This window comes from Rana temporaria, chromosome 11 (genome assembly GCF_905171775.1).
Source record: "Rana temporaria chromosome 11, aRanTem1.1, whole genome shotgun sequence".
NCBI classification, from domain to species: Eukaryota; Metazoa; Chordata; class Amphibia; order Anura; family Ranidae; genus Rana; species Rana temporaria.
In genome coordinates, this window is record NC_053499.1 from 3,841,052 (window position 1) to 3,860,774 (window position 19,723).

Here is a 19,723-nt window from a genome sequence, read left to right on the forward strand (position 1 = left end):
CTGAGAAATGATATCTTGGATTACATGAGATGGGACATTAATGATAATTCATGTATTGCAGGAGATCTTGAAGTATTACAAGTTTATTCTGACCCCAACAGGTCAATAGAGTCTCATTCAATGTGTATCATAGACTGTTGAGATGCTAATTAAGTCCACCTGGCTGTGGTGATGGGGCTTGCTGTGATTGCATTCTGTTGTCCATTGTGCTAATTAAAGGGGTGTTCACCCTAAAAACTACTTTTTTTTATTACACTGGCCCCCCACATTACAATATGATTAAGGCTATTATTATTTTTTTGATGCTGTACATACCTTTGTACAGCATATTCACCCGTTGCGAGTCCCGCGGGAGTGGGCGTTCCTCACATGTCTGTGATTGACATTTTGACCAAAAACGAGCTCCCCTCGTCGCGTAAGCCGCGTCACGATTGGCGAAAGGAGCCGAACGGCGATGCGCATGCGCAGTATAGCGCCGACTCGCCGTTTGGCTCCTTTCGCCAACCGTGACGCGGCTTGCGCGACGGGGGGAGCTCGTTTTTGGTCAAAATGTCAATCACAGACATGTGAGGAACGCCCACTCCCGCGGGACTCGCAACGGGTGAATATGCTGTACAAAGGTATGTACAGCATAAAAAAAAAATAATCGCCTTAATCGTATTGTAATGTGGGGGGCCAGTGTAAAAAAAAAGTCGTTTTTAGGGTGAACCACCCCTTTAAGTCTGCTCCTAAGATATTTCATTGTGTATGCTAATGACACGGTTTTGTGTGAAAATACTATTGATAATAGATGTGGAATGTGACTTGTCAGCTGTAGTAATTAACTCCTCTAGATTTGGTGCCAGAATGTCTGTCTGGGATGTGGATTGAGGGAGAACTCGTTCAGCACCCATTGTGTGATGTTTTGGGTGGAGAGTTTCATTGTCCCTGTGATTACTGTAGCATGCTTGTAACTGTATATAACAAGGCTGCGTGACCATCAAAGGATTCATTTGTTTGAACCAGAGACAGAGCTTGTGTCTCGTCTTTTTGGGGGGAATGCTTATGGATCGTGTCTGCTGGATTGTTGGAGTGTCGCATAAGCTGTCTTGGGTTGGTGGAATGGAATATCGTAAACGGTGTTAACCCCCAACCGTTACAGAGGCGTCGCCTGTATACATCACTGATGGCATAGAACGGCTTTCAGCTCGGCCGCTCGGGAACACTCACTCTATGAAACCAATTTGAGATATAATATTCATCCAAGAGAGAAAAATAAATCAATTCTTTATTACAGATTAGAGGACAGCCTCACGTCCCCTCCTAATTGGATCATGCTCTTTCCTCCCTTTTTCCGACACCCTCACCTCAACGGCGATCTCGGGTCGCCTTAAATTTGCCCGTGGGCTGCTAAATTGACAGATATTTCAGAAATAGATTTTTCACTTCCACCTTCAGGCCTTAATAAATCAACTTGTTTTAATTTTCAGCGTGAATAAGCACGCATAATTAGGCTGGGGTGAGATGGACCCGCCTACGAAAGTGGATAATGCAAGAAATTGTAAGGCAGGTCGCAATGTTCGTACGAGAGGGATTAGTAGAGAGGGATCTAAACAGTGGGCAGCCGGTACAGTAGATGGGTAGCATGGCTGAGATGGCAAGGATCATTATTCAGAGTCTCATAGAGATCTGAGAGTTCAGCGGGTTGGGCGACATCATGCCTCCACCAGAGTGCGTGATTAGGGGATGAAGAGGATCTATAGTGTATAGGACTATAGGCAATTGGCGGACCTCCAGCTGTTGCAGAACTACAAGTCCCATGAGGCATAGCAAGACTCTGACAGCCACAAGCATGACACCCAGAGGCAGAGGCATGATGGGACTTGTAGTTTTGCAACAGCTGGAGGTCCGATAATTGCATATCCCTGGTATAGGCCAAAATAATCTACAGTGGTGGGATCCAGAAGCCATTGTAGATGAGCCCATTCTATTGGAACTTGATCAGTCTTCCTGTACCGGACGCTATTCGGTTGTCGGTGTCCAACCACCAATTTGTCAAAATCTCCGATCACTAAGGTTTTGAATAAACCGGATGTGGCGTGGTTGGAGTTTCTGATGGGTTGGAGATATTGACAGAACACCAGGCCTAAAACCTGGTAATAGTATAGCTGTAGAGAAAAATTAATTGATACATGATATAATCTTTATAAATAAGACTGTAATAGATTAACCCCCCAGTACCCCTATTCACATCAGAGTTCTCAGGGGGGGGGGCTCAGGACTCTAATGTGTGGCGGAGTAGCGGGCGGAGTGGAGGGAGGCGCGTCGAGCTCGCAGGGAGTTCAGAGTTCAGGGCGACCGGAGCCATCACATTCGGTCGCGGAAGTGACGCTCCGTGTTGCCATCAGAGATGCCCATCTTGGTACACCCTGCACTCGGCCACAGTATGCCAGCAGCGGACATCTTGTTACACCCAGCCCATATAGTTTGGGCTGGGTTTAACAAGATGGCCACTGCTGCTGTTATGCGGCCAAGTGCAAGGAGTACCAGGATGGGCGTTGCAGGCAGCCTTCCCTAATGGCATTTTAGTGCCTGCCCATCAGTACCAATAAATGTCGCCTATCAGTGCCCGCCAGTCGTCAGTGCCACCTGCCAGTACCTGCCAGCCAGGGCAGGACTTAGGCTGGTGGGGGCCCCTGGGCTTGAGTATTGATTGAAGGGGCCCCCTGGAGCCGAGAAGCGGGGGGATTGAAGTTGTTGAGCAGGGGGGGGCCGAGTGCGATCACAGTTGTTGAGCGGGGGGTGCCGCTGACCGACGAAGATCAGTTGTTGAGCGGGCAGGGGGGTTCAACCATTGTTGAGCGGGGGGGGGAGGCGATCAGAGTTAGTTGTTGAGCGGGGGGGGCTGTGGCACGATCTCAATAGCTGAGCGGGGGGACGCGGCATGATCACAGTAGCTGAGCGGGGGGGGGCGCGGCACCATCACAGTAGCTGAGCAGGGGGGTGGCGATCATAGTTGTTTAGCGGGGGGGGGTTCTACCACTGGACGGACTTCTTACCTCTTCATCCACAACTGCGTGGTGGCTCTTCCTGCTTCCTCCTCCGAGGGCCCCCTATCTCCAGTTTGGAGACTCCTGGCCTAGACGAATGAGCGTTTAACCCTTGTAGTGCCGGGGTCGTTTAGACCTTTCCCCGGAGTTCCTCTTTAAGGACGGATCCTATCCCAGGGTAGACCTGACCTTCTGGCTCCAGTCACATGAAAAGTCCTTTTTTTGTAATGTTTTCCCCTTTTATTGCGCGGTTCCCGCGGTGATCTACGCTCGGCTCTACGATGACAAGCGGAACTTCCGTGCGCAGATTGTGAATTGTCACTTTTACTGTTAATTAGAGTTTATATGGCTCCCGCGCCTCCCCTACACATCCATAGACGTCTGTCGCTGGCAGAAGACTCTCTTTAGTTTTTTTATTTATTGTTCCTGTAACGAAGAATTCTGCGACCGTCCTGCGCTATGCTGAGCGATTAAAAAGGTTCTCCACTACCGATCACAAATCAGAGGGACCATTTCTTTTACATAAATCACTGAGCAGTGGCGGCTGGTGCTCCATTTTGGGGGGGTGCAAATAAATCACCCAATTTCCCCCCCATTTGATCCATAAATCGGCGAACAACCCCCCACCCTCGTCGCTCACCAGTCCACCCACCAGCCCCACACTTACCTCATCCAGGTCACGGACAGCTTTAGCGGCTCCCCCCCCCACCCTGCTTCTGCTCCCAGCTTCTCCCTTCTCCTCTCAGCCAATCGGGTCTGAAGACCTGGCCGGGAGAAGAAGCAGGAAGACAATAGTAAATAATAATTTGATATTACTACATAACTAGGTGGGCTCAGGGCACAATGCTCTGCGCCCCGAGCCCACCCCTTTTTTAAGCCAATTAGAACGTCAGGCTCTAATCATGTGCTTCAAAAAACAACATTGGAATCCATGTGTCTGGCGCCCTGCTTGTAATTTAGGGGGCCGGAAGACACTGTCACTGAGGCTTCATCCCAACTATAGACATGCTGTGTGTTGGTGTGAATTACAGTAGATTTAGATTGGTCTGTGCGTCATCAGCAATTTCCACCACTTTTCATAATTTATCTCCATGCTGCTGATCTCCTGCATTCTCTTTGTATCCACTTCCTATCTGCATGCACACTAGCATTTGCTGCATGGCATTCCCCAGTGGGCCAATTGGACGTGACTTTTGAAGTCAACGCCCGCCCACTTGCAATGTACTGCGGGCGGCCCGTACAGGCAAAGCGTCAAACTGGTATGCCAATGCTTGTTTCCGGGTTCACTGACACCCGCTGTGACTGTAAACAGCGCAGGGGTCTCTAAGCAGGTCCCAGCCAATGATTCATGGCTGGGACCTGCTGATCGGCTGTGTCCAGAGCCCTGTATTGCTAATCAACACATGGCTCTGTACAGAGGGAACAGTCTCTGTTTCCTCTCCCTGCAAAGTATGGATAAGAAACATGGAGATCTTTAGTAAAAAGCAGCACATATTACACATGGTATGGTATGATATGTAGACGGTGTATCCGCTGCTGCTGCTAGCGTGCTAACAGGGGATGGAGCCTGTCCTGATTTCTGCAAAGGTTCAAGAAAGGAAAGGTGACCACTGGAAGCCGCACCTGTATGGTATCCTGCTGCAATGAATGGAGTGGCAACCTCAGCCTGTACTCTGATGAGGCCACGCCCCCAACATGTTTCACTCCGCCCCCCGGATCCTAGTCATGACTATCCCTGGCTGTGTGCCATCCTGTGAGTGAATTATCCCTGGCTATGTGCCACCCTGTGAGTGGATTATCCCTGGCTGTATGCCACCCTGTGAGTGGATTATCCCTGGCTGTGTGCCACCCTGTGAGTGGATTATCCCTGGCTGTGTGCCACCCTGTGAGTGGATTATCCCTGGCTGTGTGCCACCCTGTGAGTGGATTATCCCTGGCTGTGTGCCATCCTGTGAGTGGATTATCCCTGGCTGTGTACCATCCTGTGAGTGGATTATCCCTGACTGTGTGCCACCCTGAGAGTGGATTATCCCTGGCTGTGTGCCACCCTGTGAGTGGATTATCCCTGGCTGTGTGCCATCCTGTGAGTGGATTATCTTTGGGTGTGTGCCAATCTGAGAGTGGATTAACCTTGTGATCGCCAGTGCTGTGAATAGAGTGAACTCTGTTCTTGTGAGTCCAAGACTGGGCACGAACTACCCATGTCTGCCAGAATGCTTTCTCTTGTTTGGCCAGCCTGGCGTGGATTATCCTTTACCAGCACAGACTCTGCATTTATACTGTGTTACGGACTCTTGTTTTGCCCGGCTGTGATAACTGCTACCTGGCTGTGTGTTGACCACCTCTACCATTAAATAAAAAGCTTTGTGGGTGCTCCTACTCTCCGAGTGTGTCTGTTCCACCTACATCTCCGCCAAAGGGGGCTTGTACTGGGAAGGGGGGGAGTGTACTGGTGGGATCTGTACTAGGGGAAAGGGGCTGTGCTGATGAGATTTGTGCTGGAAGGAATCTTTACTAAAGGGGAGTGGGACTGTACTGGGAAGGGGGAAATGTACTGGTGAGATCTTTACTGGGGAAGGAGGATTGTACTGGTGGGGAGTTTGGGGACATCAGTCCTGTGGGAAATTGTACGAAGGGGGGATCTGTATTGAGGTAGAGATCTTTACTAAGGGGGGATAGTGCTAGGGGCTATTAAAAGGGGGGGGTTGTACTGGGAGAACTCAACTGGAGGAAAGGCTAATCTGTGCATTAATCCAGTGTGAGATTTCCTGTAATAAAGACCACTCACTGCTGCCCTCTCTTCTTGTGCAGGGGGACTGGTCTGGTCTTCGCCCCTCCTGTAGTTTACTGTGGCTTCTAGTGGGTGGGGCCCTGCTGGCCCCTCCCACAGCGCTGCTGTTTGCACAGGCAATGTACCTCACAGTGATGTCATTGCTACTTTAACAAAGTGATATCTGGGTTTAGAAAGACATGTGGTGGTTTTAAAGCCTTTGTAGATATTTGAGGAATGTTATTTAAATGCGTTTTTGTCCCTGGAGTTTAGCTTAAAAAGAAAACTCTGCACAAAATCTACCGGCAGTAAATATAACCCCAGGAAAAATAATTTAGAAACATGGATATACACGTACAAACTGCAAAGCCATTAAAATGAAAGTACCAAGAAAAGCTAATAATAATATATAACAGCAATGAGCTGCATCTAGAAATATACTCCCAGCTTAGGCGTAATTCTGGGAAGGTTATTAATATTCAACATAGAACGCACAATTCTTTTACCGACTAATTATACCGGAATTTTCTTGCTATAATCCAATAAGACGTGTGAAATATCCTCCAAAAATTATTCAGCAACAATCGTCCTTTATTTTCTCAGCATGAAATGAGAGCCCGGCTTAATCATCTCTAAGACAGAATGTTAATGTTTAGGCACTCAGACGTTTGGTCTATGGACCTGGTGGCCAACCTGTGGCCCTTTGGCACTTATTCTTTGGCCCTCTGAGTCCCTGCAGACAGTAATCTGTGTTTTCCTTTTTTTTTACTTGGGTGTATACTCAAGCTAGTGAAGCAAAAACATTCTTTAGACTGGCTTAGTAATTTGAGAGATATATTCTATTTGTCCTGGTGGCCTTTGCCATCGGGATTCGGGACTAAAGGAAAATTCAAAATTTGGCGTTGTCACCACAAAAGGAATGGAGTAAATACCGTATTTATCTGCGTATACCACACACTTCCCCCCCCCCCCTGATCCCCGCAGCCTAGAGCTGAGCCGAGTGTACTGCACACTTGGCTAGGCCACGCCCGCAGCCACGCGAGAGGAGCTGAGAGAAGCCGAGACAACGCGAGAGGAGCCGAAAACACAGGAAATCCTGCTCCTCTCGGCGCCAAATCCAAAAACAAACACCGCTGCAACCCCGGGCAAGGTGCGGATGGACTCGCAGATGGACACGTTGGACTGAGACGGACACCTGGATGGAGGCCGCAGACGGACACCTCCAAAGCCGCAGACGGACACCCACAAGGCTGGACGGATCCCGCGCAAGGCCGCAGGCGGACGCCGGACAAGGCCGCCGATGGACGCAGGGCAAAAATGTAAGTTTTATTTTTTTTCCTTAAACTACCTTTCTAAGGTTGGGGTGCGTGTTATACGCCGGCGCGCTGTATACGATAAACGATAAATACGGTACTTGTTCCAGTGACAACTGTCTACAATAGGATTTCTCTCCAATTTTGAGCAATTTCCTCTTAGTTTCTACAGGATAGAAGGTGAAGAAAAATGTCCCCAATGATGCACAAAATGCAAACCGAGATACAAGGATTTCAACTATCCCCACCCTATCTAAAATAATAATTAAAAAAGTTTGGGACTTGGATCTAGTTTAGGCTTGCATTCTCCACTCCTGCCTGCCTATTGGTGATGAGCTAAGGCTTGGCCACTGTTCACTGTCCTGCAAAAAGTTCCTGAAGTCCTAATAGAAGCTACAAAAGGTCCTAAGTCCTAATAGAAGCTACAAAAGGTCCTCCTTCGAAATAAGCTGTATGCTCTGCCTCTCTCAACCTTTCCCGACTGTAACATGCATGTATTTAAATTTTTTTGAACAATTGGACAAAAATTCATACACGAATATTCTAATTTACAGTAACCCTTCTGGGATGTTTCTTCACTATTCTGCTCAACATTTCTGAAGTCCTAATAGAAGCTACAAAAGGTCCTCTATTGAAATAAGCTGTGTGCTCTGCCTCTCTCAATTTTTCCCGACTGTAACATGGATGTCTTCTTTTTGCACAATTGGACAAAATTTTACCCACAAATATTCTAATTTTTGGATCCTCTTCTGGGACATCCCTTCACTGTTCTGCTCAACATTTCTGAAGCCCTAATAGAAGCTACAAAAGGTCCTCCATTGAAATAAGCTGTGTTCTCTGCCTTTTACCCTTCCCGACTTTAATATTCATGTCTTCTTTTTGCACAATTGGACAAAAATTCACCCACAAATATTCAAATTTACAGTATGTTTTTCCGTGAAGTCCCTTCACTGTTCTGCTAAATGTTTCTGAAGTCCTAATAGAAGCTACAACGGGTCCTCTATTGAAAAAAGCATGTCTACTTTTTGCACAATTGGTCAAAATTTTACCCACAAATATTCTACTTGACCGAACCTCTTCTAGGATGTCCCTTCATCTTTCTGCAAAAAATATCTGAAGTCCTAATAGAAGCTACAAAAGGTCCTCCTTCGAAATAATCCCTGCGCTTCGCCTCTCTCGCCCTTCCCAACTGTAACGTGTAGTATGTCTTCTTTTTGCACAATTGGACAAAAATTCACCCACAAATATTCAAATTTAGGGTACCTCTCCTGGGACATCCCTTCACTGTTCTGCTAAATTTTTCTGAAGTCCCAATAGAAGCTACAAAAGGTCCTCTATTGAATTAAGCTGTGTCCTCTGCCTCTCTCACCCTTCCTGACTTTAGCATGGATGTCTTCTTTTTGCACAATTGGACAAAAATTCACCCACAAATATTCTGATTTATGTTACACCTTCTGGGATGTTTCTTCACTGTTCCGCTCAACATTTCTAAAGTCCTGATGGAAGCTACAAAAGGTCCTCTATTGAAATAAGCTGTGTGCTCTGCCTCTCTCACCCTTCCCGACTGTGCATGTCTTCTTTTTAAAAAATTGGACACAATTTTATCGACAAATTATTCTTATTTAGAGTACCTCTTCTGGGATGTTTCTTCAATTCTGCTCAACATTTCTGAAGTCCTAATAGAAGCTACAAAAGGTCCTCCATTGAAATAAGCTGTGTGCTCTTCCTCTCTCACCCTTCCCGACTTTAACATGCAAGCTTTCTTTTTTGCACAATTGGACAAAAATTCACCCAGAAATATTCTAATTGACCGTACCTCTTCTAGGATGTCCCTCCTTGTCTTCAAAAATTCTCTGAAGTCCTAATAGAAGCTACAAAAGGTCCTCCTTCAAAATAAGCTGTGTGCTCTGCCTCTCTTACCCCTTCTGACTGTAACATGGATGTCTTCTTTTTGCACAATTGGAAGTAAATTCACCCACAAATATTCTAATTTATGGATCCTCTTCTGGGACATCCCTTCACTGTTCTGCTCAAATTTTCTGAAGTCCTGATAGAAGCTACAAAAGGTCCTCCTCTGAAATAAGCAGTGTACCCTGCCCCTCACCCTTCTTCAAATTAGAGATGTGCAGGATTGAAAATGTTGCCATCACCACAATTTTATCAAAATTAGACTCGGATTTGACCACATGGACTGCCGAGGTTAGGAACCAGGTCACCATAAAGTGGCAGCTTAATCCTGAAAATCCTGAACTCATCACCTTGCATCTTTACAAACATCCCCCCTCCCCTTCCAATGGGATTACATTTCTTTCATGAAGGCGCCATGCAGACACAAGACAAGGAATGTAAGGAAAGAGTAAAAAAATATAAAAAATAAATAAAATATATATATAGAGATGTATATAAAAAGTTCTCGAACAAAGTCTGCTTACCAACACAGGACTCCCCAGATATGGAGTAGGTCCCGTTGTCATGGAAACCGATTCTGCACTCACAGTGGTACCACCCCGGGAGGTTAGCACAGCGGGAATGGTTGTGACACTCTATGATGCCCTCAGCACATTCATCAATATCTGCCTCAGAGAAAAACACAAGCCAGGCAGAAATTAATTTCCTTTGACACTGGAAAAGAACAAAGCATTTGTCTATCATCCGTCATTGTAGGACTTGATCCTAGCGAACACACAAGGTGATTTGCTTTAATTTTTTTTCTTCCAGTTAAACACTGATTTTTTTTTAAGAGCCTAGTAAACGACTGGAACTGAGCTGGAAGGCAATTCATTACCATTAATTACTGGGAGGTCGATCAATGGACTCTTTCTTTCCCACTCACTGCTTTTTTTTTGTTGTGCCGTGAGGAATGTAAGTTATTGAGTGTTCGTTGGGGGAACTTTCCACCACTTGTACGCAACATATCAGTAGCAGATTAAATAAAAGCCGTGACCTCTGGCTGTACAGCTCAGACTCGGAGGTTGTGACATTAGTAACCATGACCGGGGATAATGTTTAAGGCTTAAAGGAGATCTAAACCCAATCGCTGAAAGCTTTAACATGTTAATAATGTCTTCAGACTGCAGTTTTTAATAAAAAATGTAATAAAAAAATCCCTTGTGATCCTACCATAAAGGTTCTGTTCAGATGACAACGGTCTCTCAATTTTCCTCCTGTGTTGTCACCCTTCCCACATGAACCGCTGGTGGAGACTACGAGGAATTACTGAAAATGGTGGCAGGAATGCTACAACTAGACATGTGCACTGATGAAAAAAACGTCATATGCCTAGTACACACGATAGGATTTACCAGCGGATACGGTCCTCCGGACCGTTTCCGCGGATAAATCCTCTGAGGATTTAGATCCGATGGAGTGTACACACCATCGGATCGAAATCCGCACCGAATTCCCATCGCGATGACGTGTCGCACCGTCGCCGCAATGATGACGCGGCGACGTGCGCGACGTTGTCATATAAGGAATTCCACGCATGCGTCGAATCATTACGATGCATGCGAGGGATGGGTTCGGACGGATCGATCCGGTGAGTCTGTACAGACCACCGGATCGATCCGCTGGAGCCGATTCCAGCGGATAGATTTCTTAGCATGTTAAGAAATTTTTATCCGCTGGAAATCGGTCGGCCCGAAATATATCCGCGGATAAATATCCGCTGGATCGTACACACCAGCGGATCTATCCGCTGAAACCGATCCGCGGATCAATTTCAGCGGATCGATCCTCTCGTGTGTACGGGGCCTTAGTTTTCGCTTCATTTGTTTGTTTTCGTCTTTCGGGTCATTTTGTTACGATCGCAATTTCGTAAATTTGTAAATTCGAAAATAAGAAAAAAAATCCCAAAATTCGAAAGAATGACGAACTAACTAATATTATAACGAACTAGGGATAACGAACTAGGGATAACGAACTAACTAATACAATAACGAACTAGGGATAACAAACTAATATTATAACAAACTAGGGATAACAAACTAACTAATACGATAACGAACTAGGGATAACAAACTAATATTCTAACGAACTAGGGATAACGAACTAACTAATATGATAACGAACTAACTAATATAACGAACTAGGGATAACGAACTAGGGAAAAGAAATAGGGATAACGAACTAGGGATAACAAACTAGGGATAACAAACTAACTAATATGATAACGAACTAACGATAACTAACTAGGGATAACGAACTAATATTATAACGAACTAGGGATAACAAACTAACTAATATAACGAACTAACGATAACTAACTAGGGATAACGAACGAACTAGGGATAACGAACGAACTAGGGATAACGAACTTATCAAAAACGAACTTATCAAAAACGAGCTAATCAAAAACAAAGTAATAACTATTAAATTCTAGGTATTGGAATTTCCTTTTAAATTTGTCTGTTCGTGAACATAACTAATAAAAATTTATCCGAATTTACGAATTATCCCAAATTTCGAATGCCACATCTAAACAAGTGGAACGGAACAAATTAATAATAAATAATATTAATAAAAAAACAGCACTTCTTACATTGTGAGTTTTGTATGCATTAACGTATATTAAACAAGTTTTGTAAATTAAAAAAAATAAAATAACATTTTTATCGTTCATTATCCGGTTAAGTATGCAAGACAAGTTCCTGGCCAACGCCCTTTGGGGAAAAAGTCCTTACGCTTTGTCCACGGAAAGTCCGATCGTGTGTACGAGGCTTTATACTGACTGGGCGTTATTGAAGCACCAGATGTGCCCAATACATTACCTATTGATTGTGTATTTAAATGAAACGAGACACAATTTGTAAAATTGGGTGGGGCCCTCGTTTTATGTGGTGCGCTATACACCGGTCACATTGTACATGAATCCACAGGACGCTCTGCAACACGCGGCTCCCTAAATAACCAATTTACCTGGATTACAGATTACCACAACAGCCGAGCTCGGTCATTTCGGCAGCGGCTCTTTTGTGTGTGTATAATACAGAAATAATAGTCTCCCCTGCAGCGTCGGTCGCGGTGTACGGCGTACAGGTGGAGAGCGAATTACACTGAGCTACGGAGCAAAAAGCCAAAACACAGAGACTCTTCTCTGCGGCTCCAACTGTGAGACCTTCACGGTGACAAGGACAGAGTAACGGATGGCGGCGACTACGCCGAAGGTGTCCCTGCCGTTTACTGCGTCCCGGAGAAGAGATTTACATTGGACACGTGAATTATTATGACGTGTGTGCCGGCTTTGTGCCGCTCTCCATAGAATTGCTATGTGCAGTACATGAGAAGGGGGGGGGAAGCAATTTTGTAATTATTTGCTTCTCTTCAAAGGGATATTTCCATGTTGCAATTTCCAGAGTTGAGCCGCTGAGTTAACCACTTGCCGACCGATGCATGCCGATCTACGTCGGCGGAATGGCAGCGGTGGGCAAATGGACGTACCTGTACGTCCCCTTTAAGAAGGCGGGCACGGGGGCGTGCCACACTCTCCACGACCGTACTCGCAAGCCCCGCGAACTCAATGTCTGCCGGTGTCCTGCGATCGTGTCATGGAAGAGGCAGAACAGGGAAATGCCTATGTAAAAACAGGCATTTCCCTGTTCTGCCTAGTGACAGGACACTGATCGTCTGCTGCCTGTCATGGGGAATAGCGATCATTGTCGTGTCACTTGTAGTCCATCCCCCACACAGTTAGAATCACTCCCTAGAACACATTTAACCCCTTCCTCGCCCCCCCTAGTGGCTAACTTCTTCCCTGCTAGTGTCATTTACACAGTAATCAGTGCATTTTTATAGCACTGATCGCTGTATAAATGACAATGGTCGCAAAATAGCGTCAAAAAATCGCTGATCGGCGCCATTACAAGTAAAAAAAAATTATAATAAAAATGCCATAAAAAACGATCCCCTATAAATATTCGCTATTGTCAAACTGATACTCCGCCCAGCGAGTCCTGAGACCCGTTTTCCCGATTTGGCCGAAAGGAGAATCGATCCTATTGGCCAAGGCGAAGGGAGGGGGAGGGGACGCAGGGAAAGCTCGACCGACCCACCAGCCGCTCCTGTCTCCAGGGATGGCTCTACCACATCCAGTACCCCATAGCCCCCCCCCCCCCGGGCTCAACTAGGGGAGGGAGGAGGAGGGGAGATTGTCGCATACCTCCCAACATTTTGAGATTGGGAATGAGGGACACTGACTAGCAAATGTTTTTAGGCATAGGATACGCCCCCTGCCACGCCCCCTTTTACGGGTGAGATAACCCCCAAAAAAGTTAATGAAATCCACAAGTACTTTTTTTTTTTTTTGCCACTACTATTACTTTTATATAGACTTTTAAAATGTACAAATGCAGCAATTTAGAATTTGGATGAAAAGTGCATTTTATATACAACTCTATAGATCAGAGCACGAGGGACAAATGAGGAGGAAAGAAGGACAGAGGGACTTTGCTCCAAATCAGGGACAGTTGAGAGCTATGGTGTCATCCCTGCCAGGACATCTGCCCCCTAAGCCTTCCCATCCATCCGTCTCATGCTGGGGGGGGGGGGTGTTGCTGCTGGTGTTCTCCACCTTCATGTACATCTCCTCCTGGGGGGGTTGGTGTTGCTTGTGTTCCCCACCTTCATGTTTGTCTCCCACGGAGTGGGGGAAATGGCACCCCCAGCGTCTCCTGCTGAGAGGGGGGATGGCATTGGTTTCCCGCCCCTCCCCCAAATTGAGTTCCTGCCACCACTGATGCCCATAACTTAAAACTTGGGGCGACACCAGGGCCATGGATAAGGTGGTCCAACCGGTTCTTCTGTACGGGGCCTGAGCAATCTGGGGGAGGGGCCAGGGCAGCAGGGTGAATGAAATGTGGGCAGGCAGGGTGATCGGTGCCGCAGGGGGGCAATTACTGGAACCGATCCTCTGTATGGCTCTCCCTGCAGCAGCTGAAAGCTGGCTTCTTTTCCTCTCCCTCCCCGCCAGCTTTGAGCAGAATCTTCAGATCAATTGGAAGGTCGAGAATATCCTGTGCCTGGCCGCTGAGCGCTCTCATTATCATTCCCTCTTGAGAGACCATCATTTGGCGCCACCAAAGCCGCTCATTTTGTTTACAAGATCTCCCACCCGCCATCACCCAGTCGCCGCCGCCGCTCCCTAATCTGGAGTAACCTTATCTGATTACAGCTTCCATTTGACTGACATATTCCTTACAACTCCAGCTGAGAGCTGCTGGGGATTACATTTCTAAATTTGCAAATTAATTTTAGCATTGACGTCGAGGTAATTAAAATCCATTTTAGTTGCGCTGCTCGTAAAATAAGTCTCTTGGAAATATCACTGGATCTTTTTTTTTCTTTATGTGAGATTAGGTTCTTGTCCTGTATTTATTAGCATTAAGACCCTGTAACGGAATGGCCGTGATACCCAGAGACTTTTGAAGGATACGGTGTACTCCTGTGCCAGCTTCACCAATGACTATTGGGTCTAGGGTCATCCTATGTCCAATAGGGGCATAGGATGACTGAGAAATGATATCTCGGATTACATGAGATGGGACAATAATGATAATTCATGTATTGCAGGATATCTTGAAATATTACAAGTTGTTAATTCTGACCCCAACAGGTCAATAGGAGAGTGTCTCCTTCAATGTGGAACACAGACTGTTGAGGGGCTAATTAAGTCTGCTACTGTTAAGATGTTAATTGATGTTAATCGCCTCCAGCTACCTGGTTGTAGTGATGAAAGCTTGCTGTGTTTGCATTCTATTGTCTATTGTGTTAATTAAGCCTGGCTCCTAAGATATTTCAAGGTGCTATGCTAAGTAACCCTGTATTGTGTGAAAGTTCTATTGATGATAGATATGTGTTGGCTGAAAGGTCAGATGTCTGACCTTTCAGGTGTAGTGGATTAGCATGTCAATTATGTTTACTAAAGGAATGTGTATTATGTAGCAGGTGAGAATAACTTATCGCGGAGTCAGAACGTCTGGGTAATGATTAGTAATTAGCTCATCTGAATGTCATTATCTAACGGAATGTGTATTGAAGTTCCTTGTGTCATGTTGTGGGTGGAGTTGAGTCATTGTCCAGATTTGGTTTCTAACTGTATATAACAAGCTGAGTTTACCATTAAAGTATTCATTCGTTTGGAACCAGAAAGCAGAGCGTGTGTCTGCTTATTCTGGGGAATTATTATGGATCGTGTCTGATGGATTGTGGAGTGACGGATAAGCTGTCTTGGGTTGGTGGAATGGAAGATCGTAAACGGTGTTAACCCCTGACCATTACAGACCCCTTTCACACTGGGGTGGTTTTCAGGCGCTTTTGCGTGAAAGAAGCTGCATCTGCAATCCCAATGCTACAAGTGTCTCTGCAGGTTTATGAAGTTAATGACTTTGTAAACCTTTGGTGGTCCGTCTTGAGGAAGGGAAGGGGTTGGACGTGTTGGCAGTTCCTTCATCAGGACTTAACCTTGTAGTCTGTTGTAGGGGCGGGTGACAAAACTCATAATGCTAAAATGTCGTTCTATTTTACAGCAAACTGCCAGCCTGGAGGCAAAAAAGCAGAAGGACGAAACGTAACAAGGTATTTAACGACATCATTTTTCTTCAGAGGGGTGCACCTTTTCCACATTATCAATCTACAAGCATTGGATAACTGTCAAGCCAGTGAACATGGGGGCACCACAGACATTAAACCAAAACCATTTCCTGCACCTTCAGACTTCGAATCACCCCACTTCCTGCAACTTCACAACCCCAATCACCCCACTTCCTGCACCTTAACCCCTCGGACCACCCCACTTCCTGCAACTTCACACCTCGGACCACCCCACTTCCTGCACCTTCACAACCCCAATCACCCCACTTCCTGCACCTTAACCCCTCGGACCACCCCACTTCCTGCAACTTCACACCTCGGACCACCCCACTTCCTGCAACTTCACACCTCAGACCACCCCACTTCCTGCACCTTCACACCTCGGACCACCCCACTTCCTGCAACTTCACACCTCGCACCACCCCACTTCCTGCACCTCGGACCACCCCACTTCCTGCACCTTCACACCTCGGACCACCCGACTTCCTGCACCTTCACACCTCGGACCACCCCACTTCCTGCACCTTCACACCTCGGACCACCCCATTTCCTGCACCTTCACAACTCGGACCACCCCACTTCCTGCACCTTCACACCTCGGACCACACCACTTCCTGCAACTTCACACCTCGGACCACCCCAATTCCTGCACCTTCACACCTCAGATCACACCACTTCCGGTACCTTCACACCTCAGATCACCCCAAATCCTGCACATTCAAGCCTCAGATCACCCCCACAGATCTGACACAGTCCCTTCACCATGAGACTCTCAAAAGTTTTACATGCATACCAAATGCAACTGGTGTTACTAGGCGAAGGAAGAGGGCAGGCGGAGGGGGGGGGGGGGGGTGGTGTGTTCTTCATGTAACGTCATCTGTAGCTGCAGACAGGCCTACGCTAGTGCTGGGAAGAAGACCAACATCTGCATTACAGTGACCTCAAATGGCCCCTCTCTGAAACATCATTGAGGTGGATGGACCGCATGTGAAGAGTGGCAGGCCGGGCTTTCTCACTGAAAGCCTACCGAGCTGTCAAAAGACATGGTGTTTATGAAAGCTTGTACTGGTCCTTCCAAGAGGATTCAAAGTGGCCCCTATTCCCTACAGATACCAGATGATGACCTTCTGGTTGCCATTGAAAATTACATTGTGTTCCCAACCCGAAAAACCAAGCCTTTGTTTGACTATCCCTGCCTTAACCGTTTGCTGACCGCCGCACGATCATATACGTCGACAGAATGGCACGGCTGCGCAAATGGGCGTATATATACGCCCTTTTTAAATTGCTGCCACGTGGTCACCCGCTCGTGACCCTGTCACAAGCTCCGTGACCATGACTGCGGGGACCTGTGGACTCGAAGTCCGCTGGTGTCCCGTGATCGGGTCACAGAGCTAAAGAATGGGGAGATGTCAGTGTAAACAAACCTCTCCCCGTCCTTCCTAGTGACATGTCACTGATTGTCTGTTCCCTGTCATCGGGAACAGCGATCAGTGACGTGTCACAGCAAGCCACGCTCCCTAACAGTTAGAATAACTCCCTAGGTCACACTTAACCCTTTCAGCGCCCCCTACAGGTTAACTCCTTTACTGCCAGTGTCATTGTTACAGTAATCGGTGCATTTTTATAGCACTGATCGCTGTAAATATGACTGGTCCCAAAATGGTGTCCAGTGTCCGATGTGTCCGCCATAATGTTGCAGTCATGATAAAAATTGCCGATTGCCGCCATTACTAGTAAAAAAAAAAAAATTAATTAAAATGCCATAAAGCTATCCCCTGTTTTGTAGATGCTATAACTTTTGCGCAAACCAATCAATAAACGCTTATTGTAAAAATGCCAATGGCCCCAAAATGGTGTCAAGTGTCCGATGTGTCCGCCATAATGTCGCAGTCATGATAAAAATTGCAGATCGCCGCTATTACTAGTAAAAAAAAAAAAATGCCATAAAACTATCCCCTATTTTGTAGACGCTATAAATTTTGCGCAAACCAATCGATAAACGCTTATTGCAATTTTTTTTTTCACCAAAAATAGGTAGAAGAATACGTATCGGCCTAAACTGAGGAAATTTTTTATATATATATTTTTGGGGATATTTATTATAGTAATTTTTTTTGGATTTTTTTTCAAAATTGTCGCTCTTTTTTTTGTTTATAGCGCAAAAAATAAAAACCACAGAGGTGATCAAATACCACCAAAAGAAAGCTCTATTTGTGGGGGGAAAAAGAGGTCAGTTTTGTTTGGGAGCCACGTCGCACGACCGCACAATTGTCAGTTAAAGCGACGCAGTTCGCAAAAAGGGACCTGGTTTTTGGCCAGCCAAATGGTCCGGGGCTGAAGCGGTTAAACCAATACTTTCTTCCTCACTTTGCCCATTTCCAGGGCCGATCCAAGGGTCAGAGGCGCCTGGGTGCAGAAATATTTCTGGTACCCACACATGGGCGTGGTCATCTTACTAACTCCTCCCCTTTACAAATGTTTCTATGGCTACGACTCAAACACCGAAATGCTCCCCTAAGAAGTCTTCATTAGTGTCCCCCATCAGACCCCCCCCCCAGCAGGTGTCCCCCATCAGAGCCCCCCCCCCAGCAGGTGTCCCCCATCAGAGCCCCCCCCCCAGCCGGTGTCCCCCATCCGAGCCCCCCCCAGCAAGTGTCCCCCGTCAGAGCCCCCCCCCCCCAGCAGGTGTCCCCCGTCAGAGCCCCCCCCAGCAGGTGTCCCCCATCAGAGCCCCCCCAGCAGGTGTCCCCCATCAGCGCCCCCCCAGCAGGTGTCCCCCATCAGAGCCCCCCCAGCAGGTGTCCCCCATCAGAGCCCCCCCAGCAGGTGTCCCCCATCAGAGCCCCTCCAGAAGGTGTCCCCCATCAGAGCCCCCACAGCAGGTGTCCCCATAGATCAGTACTTGTCCAATAGATCCTTGTAGCTTGGGCGCTCTGGGAGCAGAAGCACATTACAGCGGGGGGGGGGCATATGTAGCATCTTTGGTTACTTGGAGGGTGGCACTCGGAGAGCATTTCTGGGAGTGTACGGGATGATTGGCAGCAGCTCTGGACACAGACAAAGAGGAGGGAGGGGAGCACTTTGGAGCTTCGGCACCCCACCTCTACGGCGCCTGGGTGCGGAACACCCCATGCACCCTGCCTAGGATCGGCCCTGCCCATTTCCATTTTTTAAAGAACCACTTGAGTTCTTTTAACTCCCCAATGGTGACAAATGAAGGGGGGTCCACATGGACATCCCAGGTGACTTTCAGCAACCGTAACACTTGTTCTCATCTCTTTTTGAAAGGCACCTACATGTTAATTCTCTGCTCGTGTTTTATTTTGTAGTTTGTTCGGAGATGTGGCCCCTTAGTGAATTGCCCTCTTCCTCGTTATTAATCACCCACATCGTAAAAATAATAATTACCTGGCACTTCTCATTTATGTTTCCAAATTGTTTCCATTTTCTTTTTGTACTAATAAATGAAAGGTTCTCCTTGCATGACTGGCTACGCTATTTAAACAGTTTCATATTTGGCTGCACATTATTAATTATTGTGTTATCCTCAGTCAGCAGACACATGGACAATTATGGCGCCGAAATGAATCCCTGAGGGCCTTTTTTTTTCCGCGAGCCGAGCGATCGTTTTCAGGAGGTTGCTGATGTTTCAGCTCACAAGGGGGGGGAATCGGCTCCCAATTTGTAGGAGAAAATTTTGCTCCATAAATTTTGGTCTACCCTTCAAATTCTAGGGGAAAACGCGACTAATTATCGCGCAATTCCAAAAGTCGCCATTTTCAGTCACTTGCGATAAACTATTAATAACGTTTTTCACAGATCGGTGGCCCGCGCTCAGCCTTTTTTCGGGATAATTGCATGTTAAATCACCCAGCGATTTAAAAATTTTCGCTGGTAAAGGCAAGAAAATGATAAAACACGGCGGCAAAAATAGGTGCAAGGTCGTGAAGACGATTTATGGAGGCTTCTCCGCCTTTTACGGTGAACTTCCGCATTTACAAGCCCTAAATGGCAGAAGATTC

The 19,723-nt window shown here is 46.6% G+C and overlaps 1 protein-coding gene across 1 annotated transcript in view; it reads right to left on the bottom strand.

Moving 5' to 3' along the window:
- NELL1 (neural EGFL like 1) overlaps positions 1–19,723 on the bottom strand; it is a 1,277,601-nt gene that overhangs the window by 321,108 nt on the left and 936,770 nt on the right. The window contains 1 exon segment of the mRNA XM_040327905.1: positions 9,545–9,685. Coding sequence (XP_040183839.1) covers positions 9,545–9,685 — 141 coding nt within the window.